This window comes from Lepisma saccharinum, chromosome 18 (genome assembly GCF_977018435.1).
Source record: "Lepisma saccharinum chromosome 18, izLepSacc3.1, whole genome shotgun sequence".
Taxonomy (NCBI): Eukaryota; Metazoa; Arthropoda; class Insecta; order Zygentoma; family Lepismatidae; genus Lepisma; species Lepisma saccharinum.
The window spans coordinates 35696744-35724440 of NC_139246.1; the positions used below are offsets into that span (position 1 = coordinate 35696744).

General features: G+C 37.6%; 1 protein-coding gene across 1 annotated transcript; it reads left to right on the forward strand.

The window, feature by feature from the left end:
• Positions 1-47: 47 nt before the first annotated feature.
• LOC146001959 (coiled-coil domain-containing protein 86) lies at positions 48-27156 on the forward strand. Its single transcript, XM_083139679.1, has 3 exons — positions 48-301; positions 21438-21642; positions 26853-27156. Exons 1-3 carry the CDS (start codon positions 141-143, stop codon positions 26964-26966), a joined length of 480 nt encoding a protein of 159 aa, XP_082995805.1. The 5' UTR covers positions 48-140; the 3' UTR covers positions 26967-27156.
• The last annotated feature ends 541 nt before the right edge of the window (positions 27157-27697 follow it).

Sequence of the window (27697 nt, forward strand, 5' to 3'; positions counted from 1 at the left end):
ACGTTGATACAGTTTAAATGAATATACCTCTGATAGTGGAATAATTGTAAAACATGGGTGCTTTACTAAATCTTCAAAACACTAAACTTGTGGTTCTTGTCATCGCATTTATCTTTTTGTAAGAGGTTGAAATTAGTGAAATGTCGAATAAAAAAGCCAAAGCTGTAAAACTGGAAGACTTACTACATAATATTAACCAACCTTCAACTCATTCCGAGAAAAGTGACGACGAAGTGAAAAAGACCGAAATTCCTCGTGGTATACCGAAATCTGGCCGATTTTGGAAATGTGAAAGAAAAAGGTAGTAATTATAAAATGAAAAATCACAAACATTTAGTTACAGATTTTTAATTGGTACTAGTTTACTATCCTTCGGACAGATTTCTTCATTTCTACAGAAGAAACTACTTACCGTAATAAGTTTCTGTAGTATTGTCTACCATCTGGAAGGTGTTTTGTGTGATGTGGGAATGTTTCATAGCGGAAATTCAACCATTGACGCATAGCCCCACGAACCATTTCCGGTAAGGTTAGGTTAGGTAGGATCACAATAGGTTACAATAGTTAAAAATTTGTTTCGAAAAAATATGCGTAGCCCCACACACCATTCTCGCATAGCCCCACACATCATTCTGGCATAGCCCCACGAACCATTGACACACAGCCCCACAAACCATTTGCGGAAACGTACGTTCTTCAGTTACAAAAACATGTTTAAAAAAAAATTGATCCAAAAAACGTGAATACACGTTAAAAAATGATCCGCGAAGCAGATAGGTAAGTACAAATGTCAAAAATTGACGAAACTCAGAAGTTATAGGTGTCCGAAGGATAGTAAACATTTACCCCTTGGATTATAGTCATGTACAATCAACAGCAAATGAATTAGGAGAAAAAATATTTTCTCGACGAAAAATGAGTTGGCAATGCTGCGAACACCGAGGCAATCTTGATAAGACGCTTGAGGAGCGTCGAGCAAACTTTCCTGAAAAGCACAACTCAACTCCAGCATTGAAGGTCATGCTATACGTGGATTGGCAACTTTCGGGAGCATGCTGTCTGTCTACACAATTCTCCCCAAATGCCTGTTTAAAGATGAACCTTCTGCTCACATTTTATTTTTCAAATGTAGTTCTGACGTTGTAGTCATTTTACAAGTATTTGCATTTGTTCTTATTTTGCTTTGCTTTTATGTCACCTTTACAATTAATCGAAACCATGAAGATGGATGATAATGAGATTAAATTGATGAAGAGACACTTAAAAAAGATATTGCCAGACCAGGACTCGAACCCGGAACCAAAAGCGGATAAGGTGGGTTATAAAATTTATAATTGCTCACGAGTATTTTTTGTTCTGTTCATGACTATTACCTGCTTTCGGACACTTAATTTATAAGTGATACACTTCGTTCGGTGGGGACAAGCCACGTATTGTTTGAGAGGAAAGACACATCTCGTTCATATACTAGATACAATCATGGACTATACTTGAAATGTGACGTGCTAAACAATACTTTCGGAGATCAGTTGGACATAGCAATTTTGATATACAAGTTGCATTTTCTCTACTTATTCCTTATGCCTCAGATAATCTCGCAACAACGCAAAATGTTTTAATTGACTCGAATTCACAGTGACTAATATATACTTGACCTACATATTTTAAATGCAAAATCTAGGTGACGAAAATATGCCTCAACACGAAATGAAAATGCATTATTCATTCAATACACTAAAAAAGCTAACCAAAGCAGACTTTTAACAACATTACACACGTAACGTTTCCATCCTCTAACAGGGTTTTTGTTGGAGTAAGATTCACATGACGAATAGGATTATCATACACTACAAAGCAATAGCTATAAACATAAGATAAACCTGAAATGAGGGGTTAGAATTCACCATAAGAGAAGTGCAGCAGCTAAAACAAAACACATATGTAAGGAAGAGGTGTGTAAGTGTAAGTTTCTATATGAAAATTGACTGAGTGGTAGCACTAGACGATTTTACGTCAGGGATCCTAGGTTGGAATACCGGTCTGGGCATTGGTGTTGTTTCTGAATGTTCTATTTATTTTATCTTCACTCATCCTCGTCATCGCGATTGCCCGAAAGTGGAAGAAAAAGCGACGCTAAATAAAAGTAAAAAAATATATGTGAAAATTAGAAGGTTTATTAAGAGCTGATAGGTAAAATATACTCTATGAGCGATATTCGATAGAAGTTCTGTTAAGATGTCAAACCTGTAAGAAGCAAATAACGAAGTTGTGTGAAGGATTGATGATAAGCTTCGATCACATGGTCACCTGGATTGTCTCGAGCTGAACCAGTGAATGGGCGATGTTTAATCCCCAAGGCCATTCTGCAAAACGAATGCCAAAAGAGGTTCGTGTGTGGATTTGGTCAGCATGAAATTGTTGGGTGATGATAAGTGAATGGTATTTTTTCTGTTTTCGTTATTTTACGTTGCTTTTCTACCTCTGGATCTTGAATGATGAATAAATTAATTTTGTGAACTGATAAACACAAAAAAGCCAACCCCATGGATAATTGGTTAGCGCACGTGCTTCGAAGTTAGTTGAGGATGTGTCATTGTCTGCATCCCACTTCCATCTATCACATCTTCAACCTTCATCATCGCGATTATCCTAGACTGGTAGAACAGTGACGTGAAATAACAAAAATATCACCCTCGGTGTCGATTTCAAAGTTTGAAGTATTGCTGTTTCTGCATTCAATAGCGGCTCTAGATTGTGACAATGATCTGAAATGCTTCTGATTTTATAAGAAATAGTAAAACGAGAAGAGCGGTAGATATTCCTCTATTTTCAATTTTCTCTAAAACTATTTTCCCCGACTGTGGTGATAATGAATTCTATGTAGTACGAGAAATATATTTAAAATTAATTTATACTAATTTATGCATATGCAAAAGATTAAGAGAACCTCCACGATGGCGCAAGGAAATCGTCGCCGCATTGTAATCAAGGAGTTCTCGGTTCGATGCCCGGTGGAGGCACATAGTGATTCGGATTCTATTTTAAACTGTAGATCCCGTCCCGGTTTGCCTATTTGTGCATAAAACTCAGACTCAGAATGATTAAGGACTTTTCGAAATATTCTGTCTGTACCGGAATGGCAACTTTCTTCAGAACGAAAATGAATTCGTAAAGCAATAATAGGCACAGCACCTCTAATTTCCCACTGCCATTCAACACGCTACTATCCGTAAATTCAGAATTATTATTTTAGGGTTCAAATTCTGGCATCTGAAAGAGGGACACTTGGCCCCAAAAGTTTCAGGTTTGTTAACATTTACTAGTTAAGGATATTTTTGTTAAGATCCTGGGACCTGAGGAACAAAAATATAGATATTTTAAAATTATTTCTCAAATTAAATGTAGAAATTATGCAGCATACTAGCCCAGGGACGCTATAGCTTATTCATGGGATGGAAAAATTGTCATTTCCGCCCCCCCTTCCATCGCCAAGCTGTATATTTGATTGACTTAGATTCGAGTGTTAATATTATTTATGATTATTGATAAGATGATAAGGGGTTACATTGGTTGCTATGGGTTATACAGTATAAACAATAATAATGACAATTATCGTGCCTAGCACTCTGATTACTCTACTGGGAAGATAATTTACACCTGTAAGTTTTCCGAGACAAATACACATTTCACTTCGTATGACAAGAATCGGTGATGAAATTTCGTAAGTAGAAATTCAGTATCATTAGTTTACCTTAACTTTCGCAAGATATGAAAAATTCCGTTTCTGAATTGTTGGATCGTAATGTCGTGACCATCCCTGATATTTTCCTTGCATATCAACGATATTTTTTTGAAAATAGGGTTAGGAACTCTTAATTGAAGACCAAGTGAATGACTTGCGATGTGGTAGTCGGAAACCTGGCCAGGACGAGCAATCGTTCATTGGAGCTACGGAGGCAAGATGCCCTACACGTCTGAAGCTACTCGTGGCCGCATAATTTTCATGTTCGAATGTGGCCGCACAATTTCCGATATCGCAATAGCCATTGGATGGCATGAAAATGTTGTTCGTCATTGGATAGAGAGTTTTCAACATGAAGGAGAAGAGGGCCTGAAAACAAGAAGGAAAAGAGGGCGCCGCAGAGTGACATCGGGAGAGCAAGATGCTGCTATTGTGGAACACATTGCAAATCATCCATTTTCTCCAGCCAGTATTGTTGCCAGACATTTACAACTGCAGTGTTCAAGTGATACAATACAAAGGCGTCTACAAGCTGCGGGGATACGGCACAGAACACCAGCGAAGAAAGTGCAACTCACAGCGCAACACGTAAATGCTCGTCTTGGGTTCGCTTTACAATATCTACACATGACAAATGACTTTTGGGAAACAGTAATTTGGACTGACGAGAAAGGGTTTTGTTCTGATGAAGCTGGCCAAATTAATTTGTGGCGACCGGGCAGAACTCGTTATGATCCAAGATATGTTCGTAGCACTCGAAGAAGTGGAAGAATTTCAGTGGCATTTTGGGCGTGGATCAGTGCAGCTGGTGAAGGAGAAATAGTAGAAATATCCTCGAGGATGGATTCCGTAGAATATATTAAAGTGCTTGAAGAACATATGCTACCGACAGTTCGCGTTATTTATCCTTGGGAGGAAATGCCCATCATCAACTTCGTTCATGATAATTGCAGTATCCATACGTCCAAAAGAACGAAGCAATGGCTTGCACATCACCCTGACATTCAGCCATTCGAATGGCCAGCAAAATCACCAGACCTCAATCCAATTGAAAACGTATGGTCCATTATGGTGAGAGAATGGGAACCTGGCTATGAAAGAACAAGAGAACAATTACGTGGCCATGTGTATGACGTATGGAGAACTATACAGAACAGTCCACGTATTTGTCATAGAGTTGTTGAAACTGTGAGGTAATCGACAACAATGGCTGGTGGACTCATTACTGAACACACCTCAACATTATTTGAAACATTGGAAATCAAGTTTATTTTTTGTTTGTTTGAATGAGTGTGTCCTTTCTTTCTTTCTGTTTTCCCTAGAGACAATATATTTATTTTCTTTGAAACATTTTGAACTCTGATTTTTACAAGGCTGCATTAATTTATCATTTGACTCAATTGTCTCAAAATATGACATTTCAGTTTGGAACAGGTAAACTAAAGTCGAGTTTGCAAAAGCAAATACATTTTTTTCGCCTTTGTAACTCATTGTTTCTTCCAATTATCGAGTGCTTTCTTTGCTTTGCGTTGCTCTAGGTCACTCAGTCGCCATTTTTGTTTGTGAGCATATACTAAGTTTGATTGAAGCTTATCCTCTATCCTTTCGTCATACAACTTGACTATGGGCTTCAGGTTTGACATCTCAATAGAATTTCTATCAAATATAAATCATCAACTTGAAATATATTTCACTTACTAGCTCCTACTTTCCAAAATTTGGTATGTTTGGTTTTCTGATGATACACGTGATATCGTAATATTTGAATATGATAGATTTGTATTTTATACCTATGGAGATTACTTACTTACTTTTGTATCTCAGATCTCTTGTAATTACCTACAAATTATGCGAAACAATACACCAAACATCCCCTCCCTGTTTTCAAGGATCGATACAGCATCCACCTCACAGAAATTTCCATCTCGATCATTGCATATCAAATGAGTGTGGGTCTTCGTGAATCTTCCCTGTAATGCAGATACGTAATTTGCTCTAGAGCATGTGAAGATAACTGAAAGCGATACTTGTGTATATAATTTCAATTTTGAACCATTTATTCATCTGTTTACTTCTTTCATTGTGGGAGGGAGACTGGCAGTCGGGAGATAGGCCAAGGCCTTTCCAGGGCTGTAGAGCCACGTTTTTTCTATTTACTTCTTTCGGTCCCGGGTTCCATACGCGGTGGAAGCACATAGTGGTTCGGATCTCACTTTACAACGTATGTAAAATCCCTATTAGCTTTTCTATGCAAAACGTGGATTGAAAAAATTACTTAGTCAAAATTTGCGATAGTTAGTTACTGATCGCAAGTTGCATTGTTGCAGAATATGCGGATACTAGACGTGTTGAAAGCAGAGGTGTTCATTTGGAATCGAACTCCCTCACCCTCCGAGATCGCAGTAGCCCTCACCCTCCACCGCCCTCACAAGTCTTCCGCAGGGTGAGGGTGAGGTCTGCCCTCACGAGGGTGAACACATCTGGTTAAAGAATCACGACGATGAGGATGAGTCATGATATGATAAAAGCACACAAAAAACAATGCCCAGGCCGGTATTTTTTAAAAAAGGAATACACCTATTCGGTAGTATCCCCCGTCATTCACACATTTCTTAAACTTTCACACATGTCAATTTTTGCTCTAATTGTTTCTCGGATATGAATGAGATGTGCCTCCCCAAAGGCCCGTCAAACAAAAAGCGGATTCTCCCGACGAACACATTTTGGATCTAATACTACTCATAAATTAAGTGTCAAGAAACAGATATTAGGTATGAATATACGATGAAATACTCCTGAGCAATTACAAATAATTATAAGCTAACTCGTGGCCAAGAGTTAGAACAATGTGACTAAACTTCCCTGCTCTTGCTTCCGAGTTCGAGGCCTGGTCTCAGCAAGGAGTTCTATCTCTGCAGTGTTTCCTTATCAATTTAATGTAATTATCATCCATCCTCATAGTCGCGACAAATTATAAATGTGTCATGGTAAAAACAAAGCAAAATAATAAAAAAAATATTGTAACATTACTGCAATGTCAGAACTACGTTAGTAAAGAAAAGTGAACACCAGATCATTTTCAAACAGGCATTCGGGGAGAACTGTGTAGAGGTAGACAGACAACATGCTCCCGAAAGTTGCCAATCGACATGACCTTCGGTACTGAAGTTGTGCGTGGAGAAAACTTTGCTTGAGGCTCCTCAAGCGTCTTATCACAAATCCCTCGGTGTTCGCAGCATTGCCAACTCATTTTTCGTCGAGAAAATATTTTTTTCTCCTAATTCATTTGCTGTTGATTGTACATTAGAACGCAACCTAAAACTGGGGAGGTTTTCCTTTATGTACATTAAACTATGATAAATATTTATAGAGGGCACTGTCATAATACGGTATTCCTTAAAGAATTCCCTACATGACTCCATATCCTGTACTCCTTTAATACAACGTATAGCCTTCTTTTGCCATTTAAAGACTTCCTTTGCACCTGTAGAGTTTCCCCATAGTAAATTTCCATACAGTAAGTGTGAATGGAAAAGAGCGTAGTACACAGAGATCATCATTTCTTCACTTACAGACCTTTTTAATTTCCGCAATAGATATAAGACACGGGCAAGTTTCTTACATAGTTCCTGGGTATGAATTGACCAGCTTAATTTTGTATCTAAATATATGCCAAGCAATTTTACATAATCCTGATTATTTAAGGTGCATGGTGGGTTATTTAAGTAGAAAAAGTGAGTTTCTGTTTTTGTCGTATTTAACACCAAGCTATTTGTTTTAAACCATAAAGAGGAAGCATTTAACATTTCTTTATTTTTGATACTAAGGTTAAGAATACTATGATCATTTGTAATAAAGGTAGTGTCATCAGCATAGATAGCTGTTTTATACGGTAGGCAATTAGGTAGGTCATTCATATAAACTAAAAACAAAAATGGACCTAATACTGATCCTTGGGGGACACCAGACAAAACGTCTAGCTCATCAGATTTCTTATTATTAAATTTTACTATCTGTCGTCGATTAGAAGGGATAGTTCAATACCCTTTATTCCATAATACTGTAGTTTTTTAAGCAAGATTTCATGCGCAACTGTATCAAAGGCCTTACTTAAATCTATCAAAGTTGTACATGTATATGAGCCAGACTCGAAACCATTAATTATCTCATTTACGACTGTCTCTACCGCATTAATAGTAGATAGCCCCGATCTGAATCCAAAGTGGGCTACATTAATAAGTGAATTCTGTTCAAAATAAGGGGTCAATTGTTTTTTTACACAGTACTCTATAATTTTAGAAAACACTGGAACAAGGGATATAGGTCGGTAGTTACCAGGGTTATCTCTGTCACCCTTTTTGTGGATAGGGACTGTTATAGATATTTTTAGGTTATTAGGGAAAATACCATCATTTAATGTCCCATTAATAAGATATGTAATTAAAAGTGCTATTATGTCAATTATATGCTTTATAATAAATGTCGATAGACCGAAAAAATCTTCACTATAAGAGTTTTTCATTTTTGACACAATAATTGAAATTTCATCCGTACTAATCTGTATCCACTTAAAATTTATATGATTAAATTGTGGGAAACTTTGCCTACCAAGATAGCCATTAAGATCATTGTTGACATTTTCTTCATAGTTCACAGGAATTTTGTTTAAATGTTCTTGATTGTTTATAAAGAAACTATTAAACTCATTGGGTGTGATATTTGGCAACTTTGTTTCGTCCGTTATCTTTGTTTCCTTTTTGATTATTGACCAGGCAGCTTTGCATTTATTACTTGCCTTAGCTATGTACTCTTCATTAGCTTTTAGCTTAGCTAATTTTATTTCCGTTCTAATTTTTTTTTTAATCTCATTGTAGTTCAATTTAGAAGTTTGATCGCCATTTTTGGCATTATCATGTAGTCTGAGCATAATACCTCTAAGGTTCGCTAATTTAGGAGTGAACCATGTTAGATGTGTTCTCATTTTCTTCTTACCAGTGCTGATAGTTCTGTATTTTATTGGACAGCACTCATTATAAATATCGACAATTGTATGTGTAAATTTGTTCCATGCTTCAGTCAAATTATTACAGGTACTTAACAATTCATAGAAATTTATTTCATTAAGGCTATCTCTGAGGTTTCTTATGTTAGTTTCACCAAGCAATCTAAAACTTGTAGTTTTTGTGGTGAGGGGTGTGGTATAAATTAAAATTGGTAAAATAAGCCACAGACCGCTGTGGTCTGATAAACAGGCATCAATAGTTCCACAGGATATCATATTTCTGTTAACATTAGTGATCACATTATCAATGCAAGATTTCATTCTAGTTACTTGATCATTAGCATAATAATAATCATAAGACCTGAGAGTATCACAGAATGATTTCTTTACAGCATTATCAATTAGAACATTTATGTTTATATCTCCCAAGTAAACAACATCAAATTGCTTGTACTTATCAATGAATCTTGTAAGTTTTTCCCATTGTAACAAAAACATATTTAAATCTGAATTAGGAATGCGGTATATGGATATGACCACAACTTTCAAACTGTTAAATACAATGCCGGTAACTTCGAATACTCCTTCAACACATAAGTGATGTATATCTAACGGTTGATACTCCTTATTAAAATCGAGTCGTACATAAATACCAACACCTCCATGGATCATAGACTTTCTAGAAAAAATACTAGCTAACTTGTAATTTGAGGGGATGTACGTATCTATTTCATCGTTAACCAACCAATGTTCATTAACGGAAAAAACATGACAAGGAAAATCATCCAAAAAAAGTTCCAACTCCGGTAATTTATTTCTAATAGATTGTAGATTAATATGAAAAAGTAATAAATTAGTTGCACTTTCAGGCTGTGAAGTTTGTTTTTTGCCACTATTACTATTCGAACGTACTACTTTATAAAGGCTATCTTGAAGTGGTTTCGTTAGATTTGATTGTTTGACCTGGCTCCACACTGAAGCAGTTTTTTTTATGGAGTCAGGTTCACAAGGGAGTTTCCCTGTTCATACCAGTTCATTGGTATTATTTCCTTGTACATATTTGCAAATATTTTATTGCTTACCTTCTGTATTTCATAACAGACATATTTATTACCTAGCCTATTAAGGTGAAGTCCGTGGCTAGTGTAAAACCTTCTGCCTATCAAACTTATGTCTACAACACTTACATTTTTGAAATGTTTGCTAAGTTTATAAATTTCTTGATTCACACGATCTATTTCTACATTTACACATGACCAAGGTAGGAGATCGTAACGGTGAGGCACTGTGAACAGAAGAACATTTGTGTGCAGAAGAAGTTGTAATTGTCTCCTGTTACTAGCCTGGTCCCCCCACACTTTACCTCCGCACTCGAGGTTCGGTGCACTTCGTACTCGGCTCTGATTTGTCTAGGGGTATCTTTCTTTGTACGACAATGCACGTGGGTTGCTACAAGTCAACATAATTATATAATTAACTACAAGAGACAACGGATAACCTTTGCGAAACCTTATTGCTATAGGGGATAAATTACCTTGTCCAGCATGTGTGAAATTAAAAACTGAAATTTTGGATAATTTCTATAGTTTAATTAACGTAAAATTTAAAGTATATACAAGTCGTATCCGAACGTTCATTTCTCTAATTATCGGGCCAAAACTCTAATTTTGATGTTGGAATCTCTATTGTTTGTACCTGGATGCTTTACATTGCATGAATTACATCGGGAGTACGCTTGTCACAAGGTAGACTCGCGTTACTCCAAGAAACGTCTTAACAGGCGCTAGGCTGCCCGACGTGTACATTTCTCAACCTCCACGGTGACAAGGCACTAGGCTGCCCGGCGCACCGTAATTACTTCAAAATAACATCCAGTACAAACTACCCTTTTACCTGTAAACTGGACACCAAGGCACTAGCTTGCCCGGCAATCCAATCTCTTACAGCATCCGTTTTGGGAGATCTGTCCTCCGGTCCTAGCTAACCGAAGCAAAAACAGCCTCTCCCTTCCAAGTCTCAGTTCCAACAGCCGACCTCCCCTACTCTCATCTGGGAGTTTATATATGTTTGGTTGGCGTCTGTTGCCAACCACCCTTCTTTCAAAATTTTTAAGCCCGCCTTTCTCTTGAACGTTCGAAACACGAAGCAAGAAGAGAGAGCTACATGGTATTTATACATGGAATAATATGAACCTAAAAATGCATAATAAATTGATTTACACTAATAACACATATACATATTTTTATACACGTAATTACCTAATTAATTAGCATATTAATAAATATTTCAATAAGGAAAAAAAACACTGTTGCCCTGACACGGGGGCAGGGTAACAGATTCCCCCTCCCCAGCGTTACAATTCAATCTGAAATTTAAATTTCAGTATGTGTGAATTGTCTTAAAGTCACTTAGAAAAGTTAAGCACTGTAACTGAAAAGAAAAAATTCACTGATAACGTTATTTTCACTACACTTCAAAACGTCTCTCTGTAAAAGAACAGTCTCGATTTCACTGCACTAAATGTCGTATTTCCACACGGTTTCTTCCTCCGGGATCCTGGAATCTCCTGGACATCTGGTCATCAGGACTGCTCTCAGGTGCAGACGTATTCAGCTCCTCCACCTTCCAAAGAACATGCCCGGCTCCTGCTCTAGGGTCGACTCAGCCTCCTCCTCGGTATATCCGAAGATCCACCGGCTCCTTAGTCCCCTAGTCCTTGCATCTGGGACATTTGCGGTACTCGGTTCGATTCTTGTCGAATTTCAGCTTCAAATGCTTTCAATAAGTTCTATCGTTCGATCACACGACCCTAATTAAAAATGGCTTTTCCATTTTTCATATTTAAGGAAACTTTCCCTTCCTTCTTCGGGCATCGAACTGCCATCCTTCAGCATTCTCTTAGCGATGAAAATCTCATGTCCTCGTGTGCAGAATATTCATCTACTTTTATCGGTAAGGTTCACATAACATAAAATCCAACAGTCCGTAATTTAATTCTTATATTCACATGAAATAAATTTACCAGGACTCTAATGTGTAGCGACAATAAATCAGGAACTTAATTACTACTGTACAAACTAGAAGTTGGTCACTCGGCTTCCTTTCCATCATTTTTGACAGCCCTTCTACCCCCTTCTCTTGAGATGGATTCTCAGGGTAGAATTTAGGGACGAGTGCTTTCCTTCACACTTCTCAAATTTCTTCTCGGAATGACCTTCAGCTGGTCAACGTTAGCCAGAACTCTCTTCCCCTCACCCTCCTTTTCCAAAACAACATTATTTGGAGTAGTGAAATTCAGAATTCTGTAGATCCCTTTGAATTTCGGGAAAAAGCACGCAGTTTGCTTATTAAAAGCAGACGAAATCCTATGCTCTTAAACCAGTACTCGATCTCCGACACAAAGATTAACTCTTCTTCTGCCCTTATTGTAGGCCTTTGACGCCTTTTGCCTCGTCTTTTCCTCTTTCTCTTTTGCGAATTCAAAAGCCGCGCCCATTCTTTCCTTTAACTGAATGACGTAATCCATCTGTCTCTCCGCCGTGACGTCCTCCCCGGTTCCATCTTCCCTCTGAAGCTCCATTTTCCGAGTGTCATGAGGTGTGTACAAATCACGTCCAAAGAACAAGAATGACGGTTTCAACCCAGTCATTGAATTCGTTGCATTATTAATGGCAAAACTTATCGCATCCAAGTTTTCAGCCCACGACGAGTGTTCCTTGCAGAACTTTCCAAGTGCTTGCTTGATTATCTTAATCGCTGCTTCTGATTTATTTCCCTTCGGTCTATATGGCATAATATAGACAGGCTTGCAATTCACAGAACGCAACGTCTGTGAATACAGTTTGCTTCGAAATACACTCTGGTTGTCACTGACAACGTATTTCGGGAAACCTGACTGAAAACAGTACTTCAAGAATGCTTGCGAGATCGTCCTCGCCATTGTAGTTCTAAGCGGTGTCAAGCTAATGTGCCTTGAGAACTCATCTTGAATGACTAAACAGTACTTGTAGGCAGTGATCCAAAAATGTCCAGAAACACTTTGTATCCAGGCGCAGTAGATTTTCTCGAGTTCATAAAGCCCATCTTTCTGCTGTTGTCAGGATTATACTGAAGACAAGTGATACAACTTTTGCAATAGTTACTGACATCTTTAACTACTCCGTCCCAAGTATAATTCTCTAGGACCTTAAACAATGTCTTTCCATGTCCTAAGTGCGCAGATAATAAATCATCATGCGAAGATTTAAGTACTTCACTCTTCAACTTCTCTGGTACCCACAGCTTCAATCTGGAGCTAAAAGGTGGGTAAAGTCCAGTGTTTTCGTCAACGAAACGGTAAAGCAGTCCATCATCATCGAGACAGGAATTTTGAAGATAAAAGTCAAATTTTCTCTTCTCTCGAGAATCCTTTATTTCAACTTCTTCTCCATTTAAACATCCAATTAATTTCGACAAATAAGGATCACTCTGTTGTTCTCCTTTCCACATTTCTTTATCGTTAAGATCTACGGGCGGCGAAGTTTCTTTCTGTCCGTCCGTCTGTCTTCCATTGACAGTGTTGCCAGCTGCATCTGTAAACATCGCTTCCGTTTTCCTTTTCTGTTTCCGGTCGAATTTCTGACACACTTTGCCTTCGACTTTAGGAATATCATGATGTTCCATTATCGTCCCATCAGGCATCTCTAATCTGAAATATCCTTCAGGCTTGATATCCTCTACTGGATAATTCTCTTCTGCATCCGAAGATCCAATGTAATTCTCCCTCTCAGAGAATCCCGCTTCAAGCATCTGCTCAATCGCCTGATTCATTAATTTCTTCTTTTGCTTAGAAAGTGGCCTAGGTTTCGCTCGGAATGGCTTCTCGTTATTCACATCCAAACGAACCTCATAATCCTTTGCTAATCCCGGTTTATCTTGAAAAACATCAATATGCCTCCTCAGTATGGCAATCAATTTCGGCTTGTTTTCCTCTGAGATATCGGTACCCTCCATCAGCATGGCAATCCTTCTCTCTTCGTCAACCCCCCTTTGATGTCGCTGCTACGTGTCTCCGCTCCGCAAGCAGAAACGTTCTCTCGGACTCCTTCGACTCCATCCGTGGTCGAACCCAGTCCCCTAGAACCAACAGCATCAACGCTGTCACGTGTCGACGGCGCATCAAAAGGCACGATTTTCGAAAGATCAGGCTCAATTGCCCACCCGTTACGATGAATCATGGGTATAAGTCCCAGCTTAGCCATTAATGTCCTTCCCATTAACATTTCATGATTAGCATTAGATAACACAAATATCTGATCTTGAGCCTTGTGTCCGTGAAACTTAATATTCACGTAAGCGCTCCCCAAAGATTCCACATTTCCTTCCGCAAGTATTACTTTAGTTTTGCAACCCTTCAATTTTACTCCATTTGTCTTCATCTTCTCGAAGACCTCCAAAGACACAAAGTTATTGGACGACGCAGTATCAATACATGCGTGTACTTCCACGTTAGCCACGTTGCATAAAACGATAGGTTCCCTTACGTCTTTTACATTTACATTGTGAGGTGAAAAATTTTCCTTCCGTGTAAAATTTGCAGTTTCCACGCCACGAACTTGACAAATTCGTGGCGACTCTACGAGTTTTTTGTTACTTCCTTCCCACGTTCATTAATCTTGTTTTGATTTGATTTGTGATTTGAAGCTCTGCAACCTTTCTGTCCACAAGTGTAGCATAATTTATTTCTCTGGCAATCTTCCTTCGAAAAGCGGTTCTGTTTGTTTTCATCCCTCACCGCAAGCCGCGAGGGTGGAGGGCGTGAAACCACATGTTCAGCCCTCAAGCGCTCGACTTTCGGGCGGTCAAAACCAATGCTCAAAGGGTCCAAGAAAATATCAGATTTCTTTCTCCCCCTCTCCTCTTCGCATTCCTGCCTCAGCGACCAGCTGCGAATTTCGTCTTCAGAAACGAAAGACTTGAATCTCAGCCTTTTCAAAAACTCCGTTTGTAGTTCTAGCACGTACTCGCTCATTTCTCTCATAGAAGAGAATGTCTTGTTGTACAAATAATCCCTAAATACCGGATTGCAGTGCGATTTCACAAAGTCAATTCTCTCCTGTGCAGAAGCCGAATTCTTTATCCTACTATAATGCCTGTCAACTTTGCGAACGTATTCCGCCAATCCCTCGTTAGCAAGTTGAAACCTTTGCGACAAAAATAACTCTGCTTCTCTCTGATAACCCAATCCGTGAAAAGCCTGCAAGAATTTATGCCTGAATTGTGAAAAATCACCGAACGGTTCCGTGAACAAAAACCACTCCCTCGCTTCATGTCTCATCGAAAGAGGAATAAACTGCTTCAGAAGATCATCATCAGAAATTTTCAGCGTTCTCGCGTAATCTTGAATCCTATCCAGATACGAAAAAGCATCTTCCTTCCCTACATTTCCCTCAAATGTCGGAAGCGGCAAACGAATTTCCTCCATTGTCACTCTTGGAACGCACCTCTGTTCCTCAACAACAGAAAGTTCTGACGCGGTCGGGCTGGACCTACTCGAGTTACCAAGCGACATTCTTGTAACTTCCCCTTTTCTGTTTCGCAAGATCATCGGTTCGATCCTCGTCCGTTTCTATCCTCAACTTTCAAAGCAAAAATCTCGTTCAATATTCTGCGACAAGACCTCAAATAACTAAGTTCAATCGCGGACAGAGTCCCCAAATAAATATGTTACTAGCCTGGTCCCCCCACACTTTACCTCCGCACTCGAGGTTCGGTGCACTTCGTACTCGGCTCTGATTTGTCTAGGGGTATCTTTCTTTGTACGACAATGCACGTGGGTTGCTACAAGTCAACATAATTATATAATTAACTACAAGAGACAACGGATAACCTTTGCGAAACCTTATTGCTATAGGGGATAAATTACCTTGTCCAGCATGTGTGAAATTAAAAACTGAAATTTTGGATAATTTCTATAGTTTAATTAACGTAAAATTTAAAGTATATACAAGTCGTATCCGAACGTTCATTTCTCTAATTATCGGGCCAAAACTCTAATTTTGATGTTGGAATCTCTATTGTTTGTACCTGGATGCTTTACATTGCATGAATTACATCGGGAGTACGCTTGTCACAAGGTTGACTCGCGTTACTCCAAGAAACGTCTTAACAGGCGCTAGGCTGCCCGACGTGTACATTTCTCAACCTCCACGGTGACAAGGCACTAGGCTGCCCGGCGCACCGTAATTACTTCAAAATAACATCCAGTACAAACTACCCTTTTACCTGTAAACTGGACACCAAGGCACTAGCTTGCCCGGCAATCCAATCTCTTACAGCATCCGTTTTGGGAGATCTGTCCTCCGGTCCTAGCTAACCGAAGCAAAAACAGCCTCTCCCTTCCAAGTCTCAGTTCCAACAGCCGACCTCCCCTACTCTCATCTGGGAGTTTATATATGTTTGGTTGGCGTCTGTTGCCAACCGCCCTTCTTTCAAAATTTTTAAGCCCGCCTTTCTCTTGAACGTTCGAAACACGAAGCAAGAAGAGAGAGCTACATGGTATTTATACATGGAATAATATGAACCTAAAAATGCATAATAAATTGATTTACACTAATAACACATATACATATTTTTATACACGTAATTACCTAATTAATTAGCATATTAATAAATATTTCAATAAGGAAAAAAAACACTGTTGCCCTGACACGGGGGCAGGGTAACACTCCTCAAAGTTCTCATAAACACACTTGCTTCATTTCTAGCAATGTCATTTGTTCCTGCTAGTAAAACCACGAGATCCTTTGAGCATAATTGCTTGTTTTCTTGAGACACCTCCATTGTGGCTTCCTTGAAAGTTGCACCATACTGAATATTGAGTTACTTACTTGATTTTGTAGTTGCGTAGCTACATTCCTTCCTTGACTATCGGTATACAAGCATATTTTCCCCTTATAACTTGTGTTCTTCAAAGACTTTCTACCAGCGGAAATGCACTTTGTACTATAGGAGTCTGCCTTGCACTTTAAACTGTTTGTTTCTTCAGGTATGGTGGACACATCTTGTAGTATCTCGAAACGGTTTCGTGATTGGAAATTGACGGAATTTTCCTTAATGGGGGGGGCTCTTAGATCTTTTCTTGTTCTTTATTACAGATGTCCATGTATTGCTAACATTAGAATTTGGCCCACCCGATAGAGTTGGCCAGTCTTTACTGGGACTATACCTGTAAAGGTCCTCGGATTCTCCTCCTTTGCACTCTAATTGTTTTTGGAGGATTTGATTTATTGTTCGTAAAGACTCCATTTCCTCCGTAAGGTTTCTAATTATACTTTCATAGTCTTCTTTCTGAATATTATAATCATCACGTTGTGCACTTTCCTTTGTCACAGTTTTCTGATAGTTTACGCAAGTTATACACGCCCACACATTTTCTGGTATATTGGCCTCATTAACATTAGAACATTTTGAGAAATGATACCATTTATCACAGATATCGCATAAAATTCCATTTTTCACTGAACGAGAACATTTACCACATTTACTATCTTGTAAAAACGTTGAGAACTGAGAGCACGAGATACCTAAGTCTACCTTGTTAGGTGCCATATTCTACTCAGGTTTCTCCGAACTACAAAGTTATTCCCACAGTTGTTTGCAGTAGTGAAAGCACCTTTTCATTTTTTCATTCTCTTGTATAGCTTCTAAAAAAAAACATCACACAATGGGAACCATGATCTTCAGTAATTATTCGCATCCCCAAAATAATATTCTAACAACAAGAATCAGACGACACAATTTCAAAATTTAAGCATAATGGCAGCTTGAACTATGTTCCGCAATACAAAATCGGGTACTAATCTGATATTCCCCGGACAGATTTCTTCATTTTTACAGAAGAAACTACTTACGGTAATAAGTTCCTGTACCATTGTCTAATATCTGGAAGGTGTTTTGTGTGATGTGTGAATGTTTCATAGCGGAAATTCAACCATTGACGCATAGCCTCACGAACCATTTGCCTCACACACCATTCTCGCATAGCCCCACGAACCATTGACACATAGCCCCACAAACCATTTGTGTAAACGTACGTTCTTCAGTTACAAAAACATTTTTTTTAAAAAAAAAATTGCAATTACTTTGATCAAAAATACACATTACAGAATGTTCCACGAGGCAGATAGGTAAGTACAAATGTCAAAAATTGACAAAACGAAGAAGTTATAGGTGTCCAGGGAATATCAGATTTTTACCCAAAATTGGTAAGTACGAACCAATGCAAAGCACAAAATATCCGATTTTAATGTGTCTCCGATCTATAAAACTGTTACCAATGTGACGTTGAATGGAAGTAGAAAATACTTCATTCTTTTCCAACTACGTGGGTCGTTCAATATATAAGTTTCCGTATGCTGTAAAAAAAAATATTTTTAAGATACATTAGAAAACTATACATACATGTGTAGGAGGATCCTTCCTCACTTCTCCACATAATCCCCATAGAGATTCAGTCATTTGTCCCACCGTTGCACCAATTTGTCCATACCCTTTGCAAGAAAATCAGGGCTCTGGCTATTGAGCACTATTCTCACATTCCGCTTCACTTCCTCATCTGTTTCGAATCGGTAACCTTGCAATTCAGACTTAACACCAGAAAAAGATGGAAACTACTCGGTGCTAATTCGGGGCTGTATGGAGGGTGGGGTAGCCGTTCCCACCCCAATTCTTCAATTTTGTGTTGTGTTTGCACTGCCGAGTGGGGACGAGCGTCATCGTCAAGAAGAATGACACCAGCTAACAGGAGACCTGGTCGCTTATGTCGAATTGCGTTTTTCAGTTTATCCTATGTTTGACAATAACGGTCAGCATTGATTGTTCTTCCTCGTTCCAAAAAGTCCATAAGCAGAACACCCTTAGCATCCATGCTTCTGAACTCCTTAATATATTTCCCTTTATATAATTATCTCTTTGGATGGTGTACGAGTAAAAGTTCTCATCACTGAGCTGAAATGAGTTGTTCATGTTAAATACATGTAAGTTGATAAAGAATTTTGTTAGAGTGAACGAGGGTGAGCGAGATATTCATATTAATCCTGCTTCAGTGATTGTGTCTGCTAAAATTTTAAATGTCACAAAAAGCCTTTAATTAACTTAAAGCGGTTATTTTCGTTATGCAAAATGATTTGGTAAAAATTTACTATACCACAAACACCTGTAACTTCTTCGTTTCGTCACTTTTAACATTTGTACTTACATATCTGCTTCGCGGAACATTCTTGAAGGTGTATTCACGTTTTTTTTTTATGAAAGTAATGTCAATTTGGCCCAAGTTCCTTTTATTTTATTAGGATTTCATCATGCTACGAATGTAATTTTCACATGGTCCAATTTCGATGTACGTCTGTTAACACATACTGCTGAGTTTTAGCGATTACTTAAGGTTTTGTTCAATATATGCTTTCGTGCTTAGGTTTGGTTCCCTTAGCATCAAAATAAAGTCCCTAAATACATTCTACTAAGGTTCTGATTTACTTCTACATTCATTCCCACGCTTCTACGATATTTACTGTCACTTGTCCATGAGAAGTGTGTAAGGTAATTTTCAAGTTGTTTTTTCCAACATAAATAACTTTTTTTCGAGTCCAAACAGTGCTCATTACTTTAAGGAAGGTTCAAATTTCGTGTGACAATGATTTCCAAAATTCTACGATAATTAGTCTTTGTGCTATGAGAAATCATAAAACAATCGGAACCGTTACCGTAAATTTTTTTCACATTACGAGTACTTCTTTATTTGTGTTGTTTCGTTTGCGTAAGAAACAGTATGGTGCATACACCTTCGCAGATCATTGTGCGTCGTGCTTGTGTTTTGTCGATGCAGTGTTTCCAACCTTCGTAACCCAAAAAATACTCAAGTGATTTTTTTAAAAACTTCTTTGCATTATTTTACGAATAAAATTTTAACTATGCTTGCCTAACCTAACCTAACCTTGCCAGAAATGGTTCATGGAGCTATGTGTGAATGGTTTTTGGAGCTATCCGTCAATGGTTTGTGGGGCTACCCATTTTTCAGGTACCCAATTACAAAATCCAGTGGATCTTCCACACCCGGTATGAATTTCACCACGCATCCACGACACGTCATCTTTTCGGAAAACAAGGGCGTGGTTGGAAACCCTGCAATTGACAAAACACAAGCACGACGCGCGATAATCTACAGAGGTGTACGTGCCAAAGGCTATTGTGCGTCGGAGAATTAATTTTCAACAAAAATAATGAATTTCCGCTATGATACATTCCCTCATCACAGAAAACACCTTCCAGATGTTAGACAATGCTACAGGAACTTATTACCGTAAGTAGTTGTAAAAATGAAGAAATATGTTTGTGGAATAGTAAATTAGTACCAATAATTATATTATACAGAATATGAGATGGTGACCGAACTGGCAACCTGAAAAATTAGAATTTTTTCCCCTCAATCTCCAGATTTTGATGTTTTACGATGCCTTAAAATTATTATAACATGCGGAAACTGCAAATACCGAAGATATTAACCCCAAAATGTGACCACAGCGGGTCCAATTCCATCCAGGACCACCTTCACCTTACACACACAAAAACACATGGGAAATCAAAGAATCACATAATTACCATGAAACCTAATATTCCTAACCTAACAAGAATGGAAAATCGCCATTTGTTTTGAAGCAAATTTTGTTATACACGAATGAGAAAAAAAGTAACGTGCAATTTAAAAAAAGATCGTAAAATTACTATCACCATGTAACCTAACAAGAAGGTAACATTTATTTATATACTTACCTTGAAAATATGCAATTCAGGCTCTGTTCTGCCTCTATGATAAGCACACTCACTGCACCTCTAAGAGATTGTGCCACAGGTGGGTCATAATAGAAGGAGATTCTCATTCTTTCCGACACCCATAAGGACACTGGTATCAACACTCTAAATTGCAATATTACCAAAATATTTCAGGGTTGGCCTGGGTGGAGCCCAGTTTTCCCCACGTGGGTCAGAAAGTGTTTTTCCTATCTGGTGACAGTTCCGTTTGATTTATTATTTTTTTTTTCAAATTCTCCTAGCAGAAAGACTAATTATCGTGAAATTTTGGCAATCATTGTCACACAAAATTTGAACCTTCATTAAAGTAATGAGCACTGTTTGGATTTCGGCAAAAAAGTTATTCATGTTGAAACGAACAACTTAAAAAATTACCTTATGCAAGGATGTGCGCTTCTCTTGGACAATGTATTTTCCATTGACAAGCGACTGTAAGTATCGTAGACTAGTGGGAATTAATGTAGAAGTAAATTGGAACCTTATTTTAATGCTAAGAGAACCAAACCTGGCCTGCCAAACCAAACTATGAAAGTATTTTTTGAACAAAATCTTAAGTAATCGCTAAAACTTTGCAGTATGTGTTAACAGAAGTAAATTGAAATCGAACCATGTTAAAATTGCATTCATAGCATGATGAAATCACAATAAAACAAAAGGAACTTGGGCCTTGTGGATTATTGCTTTAAATACTTCTGAGGTTCTATGAATTTCAACAGCTTGAGGAAACATGTAAAATTAAGGCTTAGCCGAGCTTATTTTACTCAAAATATTTAATGTAGTACACACACATAGCCCTATCCCTGTTTAGGAATAATAGAAAATGTTTAATTTCTTGTTTTCCATCAGAGCCTCATCTTTGGTCAAAGCCAGGGGATTGCGCCTACCATTGGAAAAGAAACTCAAAGTGAAAGATGAGATAAAGAGAATCAAAGAGATGTCACGTTCAATTAAGGAACAGAGACAGGAAGAAAAGGAACAGAAGAAAGAAAGAAGAAGAGCAAATTTGAAACGTCGAAAAGAAAATGAGACAAGAGGCGAAGTAGTACAAGTTGTAAGTATTTGTCTTTTTCCTAAATCCATGTACTTATTATTTCTTTTGTACTTTATGTCTGTTACAAGTATAAAAACATAGTCTTTGTCATGATGTTTTGGGAGAACACATGCTCTCTTCATCAGACTTTTATTTTTAATTTCATTAAAGATACAGTTATAACCATGTGGTGCATTGTATCTTGAATCAAACTAAAAATAAATGTCTGATCAGGGACGACCGATACTTCAGGAATAGAAACTCACTTGAATTTGTATTCGATGTGTGTACCAAAGAATGCCAGATATCGCATTTTCGATCATATCAATATGTACAATATGGCAGCAAACACACATGATTTTTTTTTTATGTACTGCCAGGAAAATGGATATACCTTCTGAGAACAGATTTGAGGCATCTTTTGAAATAGTAAACACTTTTTGTGAAAGAAAAAGTATACTAAGTGATCTTTCTCTTTACTATGCTCACCTTTTCGACATATCCGATAAAAGCACACCCTACTTGCTCTTTAAACATTTAAAGGGGCTTATTTTTTTGTAATGTTGTCTCTTCCGAGGAAAATACCATTTCAGCATTTCACATTAAAACCATAGGTTTTCAGCTTCCAAGTTTTTACTGAATTTCTTATGAAAATACTGGACTGTAAGTGCTTATTGATATTTCTTTACCCTCTAACAAAAATATTTCTGTGACTGAAGACTTTTTAGAAGTTAATTCGAATTTTTCATGTGTACAGAAATTAACTATAACGTGTTGTGCAAAATGGGAATCCGATAAAAATGTCATATTCATCAATTTTATTTAGTTGGGGGGGAGGGGGTGTTATTTTTACTCGAACTTTGGTAATAGATGAGCGGTGCTTCAAATGGTATAAATGAGAAACACGTAGAGCGATGTTTTACGTAAGTTTTCATGTTGGGATTGCTTCCCTGAAGACACAGTGGAAATTGTGTCTCCTTGTAATCAAAGGGTTCTAGCCGGCTGAGGCACATAGTCGTTTGGATCCAGTCTCTATCAGCTTATCTATGCATGAAGTGGACTCAAAACAAAAACTACGAAAGATGCCTAGTTGGGAGGATGGAATCATCCTACTCCTTCATTCCCCACACTGGTCATCACCATTCATCATTCTTCGTCATTCTCACAATTAGCCGAAAGTTTCAAAAAGCGACTATAGATAAGAGGATAACTAAATAAACCATTCATCCTCATTGCCATGATTAGTAAAAGTTACAGAAAAGCGACAAAGTAGGAAAAATACAAAATTTGAAAGCAGTGTATATTTACTGAAGAAAATTGTCGATTCTGCAGGAAAGTCAATAACTTGTACGTACTTTTTACAATACGATAAAATATATTGAAGAAACTGACGTGTATACCCGAGTGATTTAAACGTAATCTTAAAATTTGAGAACAAAGATTACTACGAAAATAATTGTAATTCCAGAAAGTGTGTGTCTATTGTTCTCGTAACAATAATTTCTTGCTGGTGAGATCCCATATACTGACAATTATAATTGTTGTGAACGTACTGAGCCATTGATTGATGGCACTATTGCTTTGTCAGCATATTAAAAAAAAATACATCACTCGTTTTTGCACAACAAGTTGTGTTTTACATAGTAATTATTGATATTTTGCTGTCTCTTTTACAGTATTTGTTCTGGGGCTGGCACAAACGAGGGGTTTCTCCCCAAAATACCGATGCAGCTAAAAAAGAACGTAGCTGTACCAGGAATATATTCATGTGTGTCAGTTAGTTATTTGGATATTATAATTATTCAGATACTCATGAAATACATTACACACATATCTATTATAATCTGCAATATCAATATATTTATAATCTAGATTATCCTTTTTTCCATGTAATAGACTGTTTTTATGAACCTCCTGCAAAAGTAAGCGTTATTGTCGATTTTTTTGTGTTATTGTGATATTCAAAATTTACCTCAAAATGCCGAGAAAAAATATAGCTGTAGCGAAATTTTGCTACAACTATAGGAATTTTCAAAATGTATCATTGCTACAGCTACAGAATTTGTAGCTAGCTACAGTAGCGATGCTACAAGTAGCATGCTACTTCCGACCACCGGTCTTAAGCATGGGCATGCAGTGACCTCAGCACTTGTGTGGCAGTTAATGTTGGGTAAATGATTATTTAAAAATACTTGTATGTTTGCACATGCAAATCAACATTATTAAATTTATAACCTTTGTAATCAGGTCTTTAAGAGGATCGTGTACTTTAAAGAATGCAACCAATAATAAAATCGATGATGCCCTTGAAAGATCTGCCTGCCGAATGACTTTTCATTATGTGGCGCATGGTGAGTGCATTGAATCCCATTGTTGCTGTCAAGACCATATAAATTTCATGATGTTGATTTGTTTACATACTCTCACAAACATATTTTTAAATAATCATGTATCAAACATCAACTGCTCTTCCACATGCTGAGGTCATTACACGTCCCTGTAATTTACAATTGTAATTATTGTGGATAATTGCAAATTGTTAGAAATTTCAAGGATTGGCATCTCCAGGAAATGAGTCAAGATTATATAAGCTCAGGCTAACTACAGGCTGAAAGTATCCAAAACACACAATGTTCACTTACCTTTTTATTGAAACACCCTGTACCACTATACATAGTAGCTGTGGTAATGATAATTTTACTGATGTGCGATTTAACCAGTTTCTGCCCTTTTACCTGAGTGTTAAGGCTCACATTGGCATAGTGAAATTGGGAGAAAATTTGCCATTGCTAAACTTATTGAAAATAATATTTGGCCAACCTGCTGAACAGAAATTTGGATTCTATGTCATCACTACTTTTATCCTGACTATAACATTTACATTGCTTCTTTTCCTTGTGTTTTGTTTCCATGCACCACTTATTGTCGGGGGAAAACATACATAAGTCAGATGCTCTAAAATGCATTTTGAAATCATTGACTTATTCATGTAGAGGTTATGCACAATTAAAGCTCGGTTGGACCTTTGCCCGACTGCAGGGCAGCTGTTTTCAAATTTTCCTCTGCTTTTGCAAAAACTGCTTAGATTTCTTTCTAGAACATCCTCGTGAATCTTCATGTGGTTTACTCTCTTCGTTGTCTAGATATTCTCAATAGTTTTGTGGCTCCATGAGTATTAAACTATTGATAATACCTAGACAACACACAAGCAAATCACACAAAGATTCACGTGAATGCTCTAAAAGGAATTCTAAGCACATGTAATTTTTCAGATTTTGAAATATCATAGCGGTTTTTCAAAAAGAGAGGAAACAGCTGCCCTGGAGACTGCCAAAGTTCCAGCTGAGCTTAACATATTTTGCATAGGACATGTTTGGTGAACAATGTATATAATTAGTGTTTTTATCTTGTTTTCCTTTTTTGTGTGTATGCATCAGCATCAAGTGAAAAATGATTGTATATAATGTGTGAGTTATTCATGTGAAGTGCGTGGGAGTAAAGAAACTGTGGAACCTCCCGCATACTTGATTACGGGAACTTACACACCCACAAGTAAATTCGGGAACGTCCCGAGAGTTGAGCCAGGCGCTTAGCTTGGGCGTTGCCACGAGAAAAGAACCGTGACACACGCGTGCGGTTGCAAGTGCACTGTAGAGACAGTCTACAGCCGAATAGACAGTCCTTCGTGTATATTGTTTAGTTATTGTATAGTCCTTCGTATATGTGTATTATAGATATTAAATGTATGTATATATCGTCTTTGTGCATCTGTTACTTAACCAGACACCATGCGGGAACCGAAGCATCTAGGATAATTCGGGCCAGGGTGGAGTTCAGCCAGTTAGCCAATGTAGTGCGGGGCTTTCTGGAAACTGACACTCAACAGACGAGATGACTTTATCATCCCAGATGTGATGTATCAGTTTGCTAAAACCCTACATGCATTAAATTTGTAAACTTTTGTAAAAGTTTCCAAATTGGTAATTTTACCTGCATGCTGCATGTTGTATGCCTGCGGAGCATTTTCTGTGACTTAACCATGATTTATATCTACAATGTGTATTTTATTATACATGTGCAATTTACAACAGTATATTTAATAGTGTTAAAGCAAGATAAATCACAGAGAAGCAAGTTAAAATATATGATGCACATTTTTCTTTGGAAAATACTGTGTAATAAGTAACTGTCTTATTGTCTGAAGGTCTGTCAATGCATGCTGAAAAGAATGCTAGCAAAATCCAGTTTCTGCTTGAATGTGAGATTACAAGGGTAGATGCCTTTTAAAAAATGTTATAGGCAGGGAAAGCTGCTTCATGTACCCTCGGTTCGTGTTCAGTTATCAGCAAGAGGTGTACCATGAATGTGTGTGGCAGTAAACGGTTTCAAGTGGCATTTAGTTGATGAAATTGGTGTTTTAAGCCCTCTTTACGCACAGTAAGGCTTATCGGCACTGGACCTACAGTTTAAAGTGGAATCCGAACCACCATGTGCCTCCACTGGGTATCAAACCCGGGACCCCTTTATTTCAAGGCAACAACACTACCACTGCACCATTGGGGAGGCCAAGTGGCATTTAGTGATCTAGCTTTTAGCACTAGAGTAAATTGCTATAGAGTGCTTTCTGTATGGAAGATATTCTCATTCAGTGTCATATTTAAATTAGACAAGTGTAATGGATATTCCTTGTGCTGGTAAGTTTCCAGCAATTGAGTATAAATTCTAAATTTTCATTTAAAATTAAGTGTCTCTCTTATGGTCTGAAAAATACAGTATATACAGATATTACCTTAAACTAGGGAATTTTTTTGTTCCAAAATAAATATCAAGAATAAGAAAGTTACATGCGAGAATAAAACTAATCTACAAGGTTGAGTTATTCCCTCAAAACTGAGGTTCCTGAGTTTCAAGTCCCAGCCTAATCAAGCACAGGTCTTCATCATCAGGGTTAGCCAAACGTGGCAGAAGTGTTACAAAGTAACTCAGTTTTTTTTTTACCCTATTATTGACCAAGTAATTCATGCCAAAACATTTAAATATTAAGTAAAGTTCTCCATGCATATAGCACCATACCATGAAGGCACATTTAGAGTATGTGGGGGTAGGGCCCCACACATTCTCGATCTTGGCCAGTTGGGAGGTGATGTGATCAACACCATGCTCGGGCCACCTCCCCTGGAATTAAGTTTGTTCCGTACTACAATGTTAATTTTGTGTTGTTTTTTTTTCAGATAAAAAACACAGCTAAATTGAGAAAACTTAAGGGGAAGCATCTACGTATGCTGCACAAGAGAGACACCTGTGAGGATATTGGTAAAAAACATGTGCTTGCAAAATATGCCTAAAAGATATTAATTCTGTACAAATATTGATTCAGCAGTAACCAAACTTTGTTACAGATTGAGTGAGGATCTTTCCTACATTCTATGATGTTTATATCAGACTGTCATGATATGTTAAGAATTATGTATATATTTTTTATGATGGAACTATGAGCATTTGTGTTCATGGAAGAGAAATAAATTAATTATGAAAAATTGCTATTTTTACTTCAGAACAATAAAATAAGCACTGTGCTTCCTGAATTGACAATGTTTCCATACTCGCATAGTATTTTTTGTCAAACCTTGTGACTTGATATATTTTATCTTATCTTCTATACACATTTAGGTGTTAAGTGCCTGTAAACATGCATAATGTTCCAAATCCATCGAAATGGACCAATATGTGGTGATTTCGCTTTGAATAGAAGGATGTCAATTAGTTGCAATCCATCACAGAGTGCATAGTGATGTTCAGTGGGATGCATAAGTATTACCAAGCAAATTGACCATCACCATGTTTTCTCTCTTGTGAAGCAACGAGAGCCTCAAGAATTGAAACACCAGACAAGCTGCTGAGAACCTCTGCACCAGCATATGTAAAAAACCATACCTTAAAAACTAGTAGGATACAAGAGAAAAAAATCTGAGAAAGTAGTCGTGGACAATTTGCTAAGCAATACTTGTGCATCCCACTGTACACCCTCAACAAGCTGCATCAAACATAAGAAATTGCCTATGAACACTTTGATCTG

What these genes read in the sequence shown, in the direction of transcription:
- LOC146001959 (XM_083139679.1), top strand. Translation starts at nt 141, where the DNA reads ATGTCGAATAAAAAAGCCAAAGCTGTAAAACTGGAAGACTTACTACAT. An exon ending in TGGAAATGTGAAAGAAAAAG is followed by an intron (nt 302 to 21,437) that starts GTAGTAATTATA and finishes GTTTTCCATCAG; the next exon opens with AGCCTCATCTTTGGTCAAAG. An exon ending in GAGGCGAAGTAGTACAAGTT is followed by an intron (nt 21,643 to 26,852) that starts GTAAGTATTTGT and finishes TTTTTTTTTCAG; the next exon opens with ATAAAAAACACAGCTAAATT.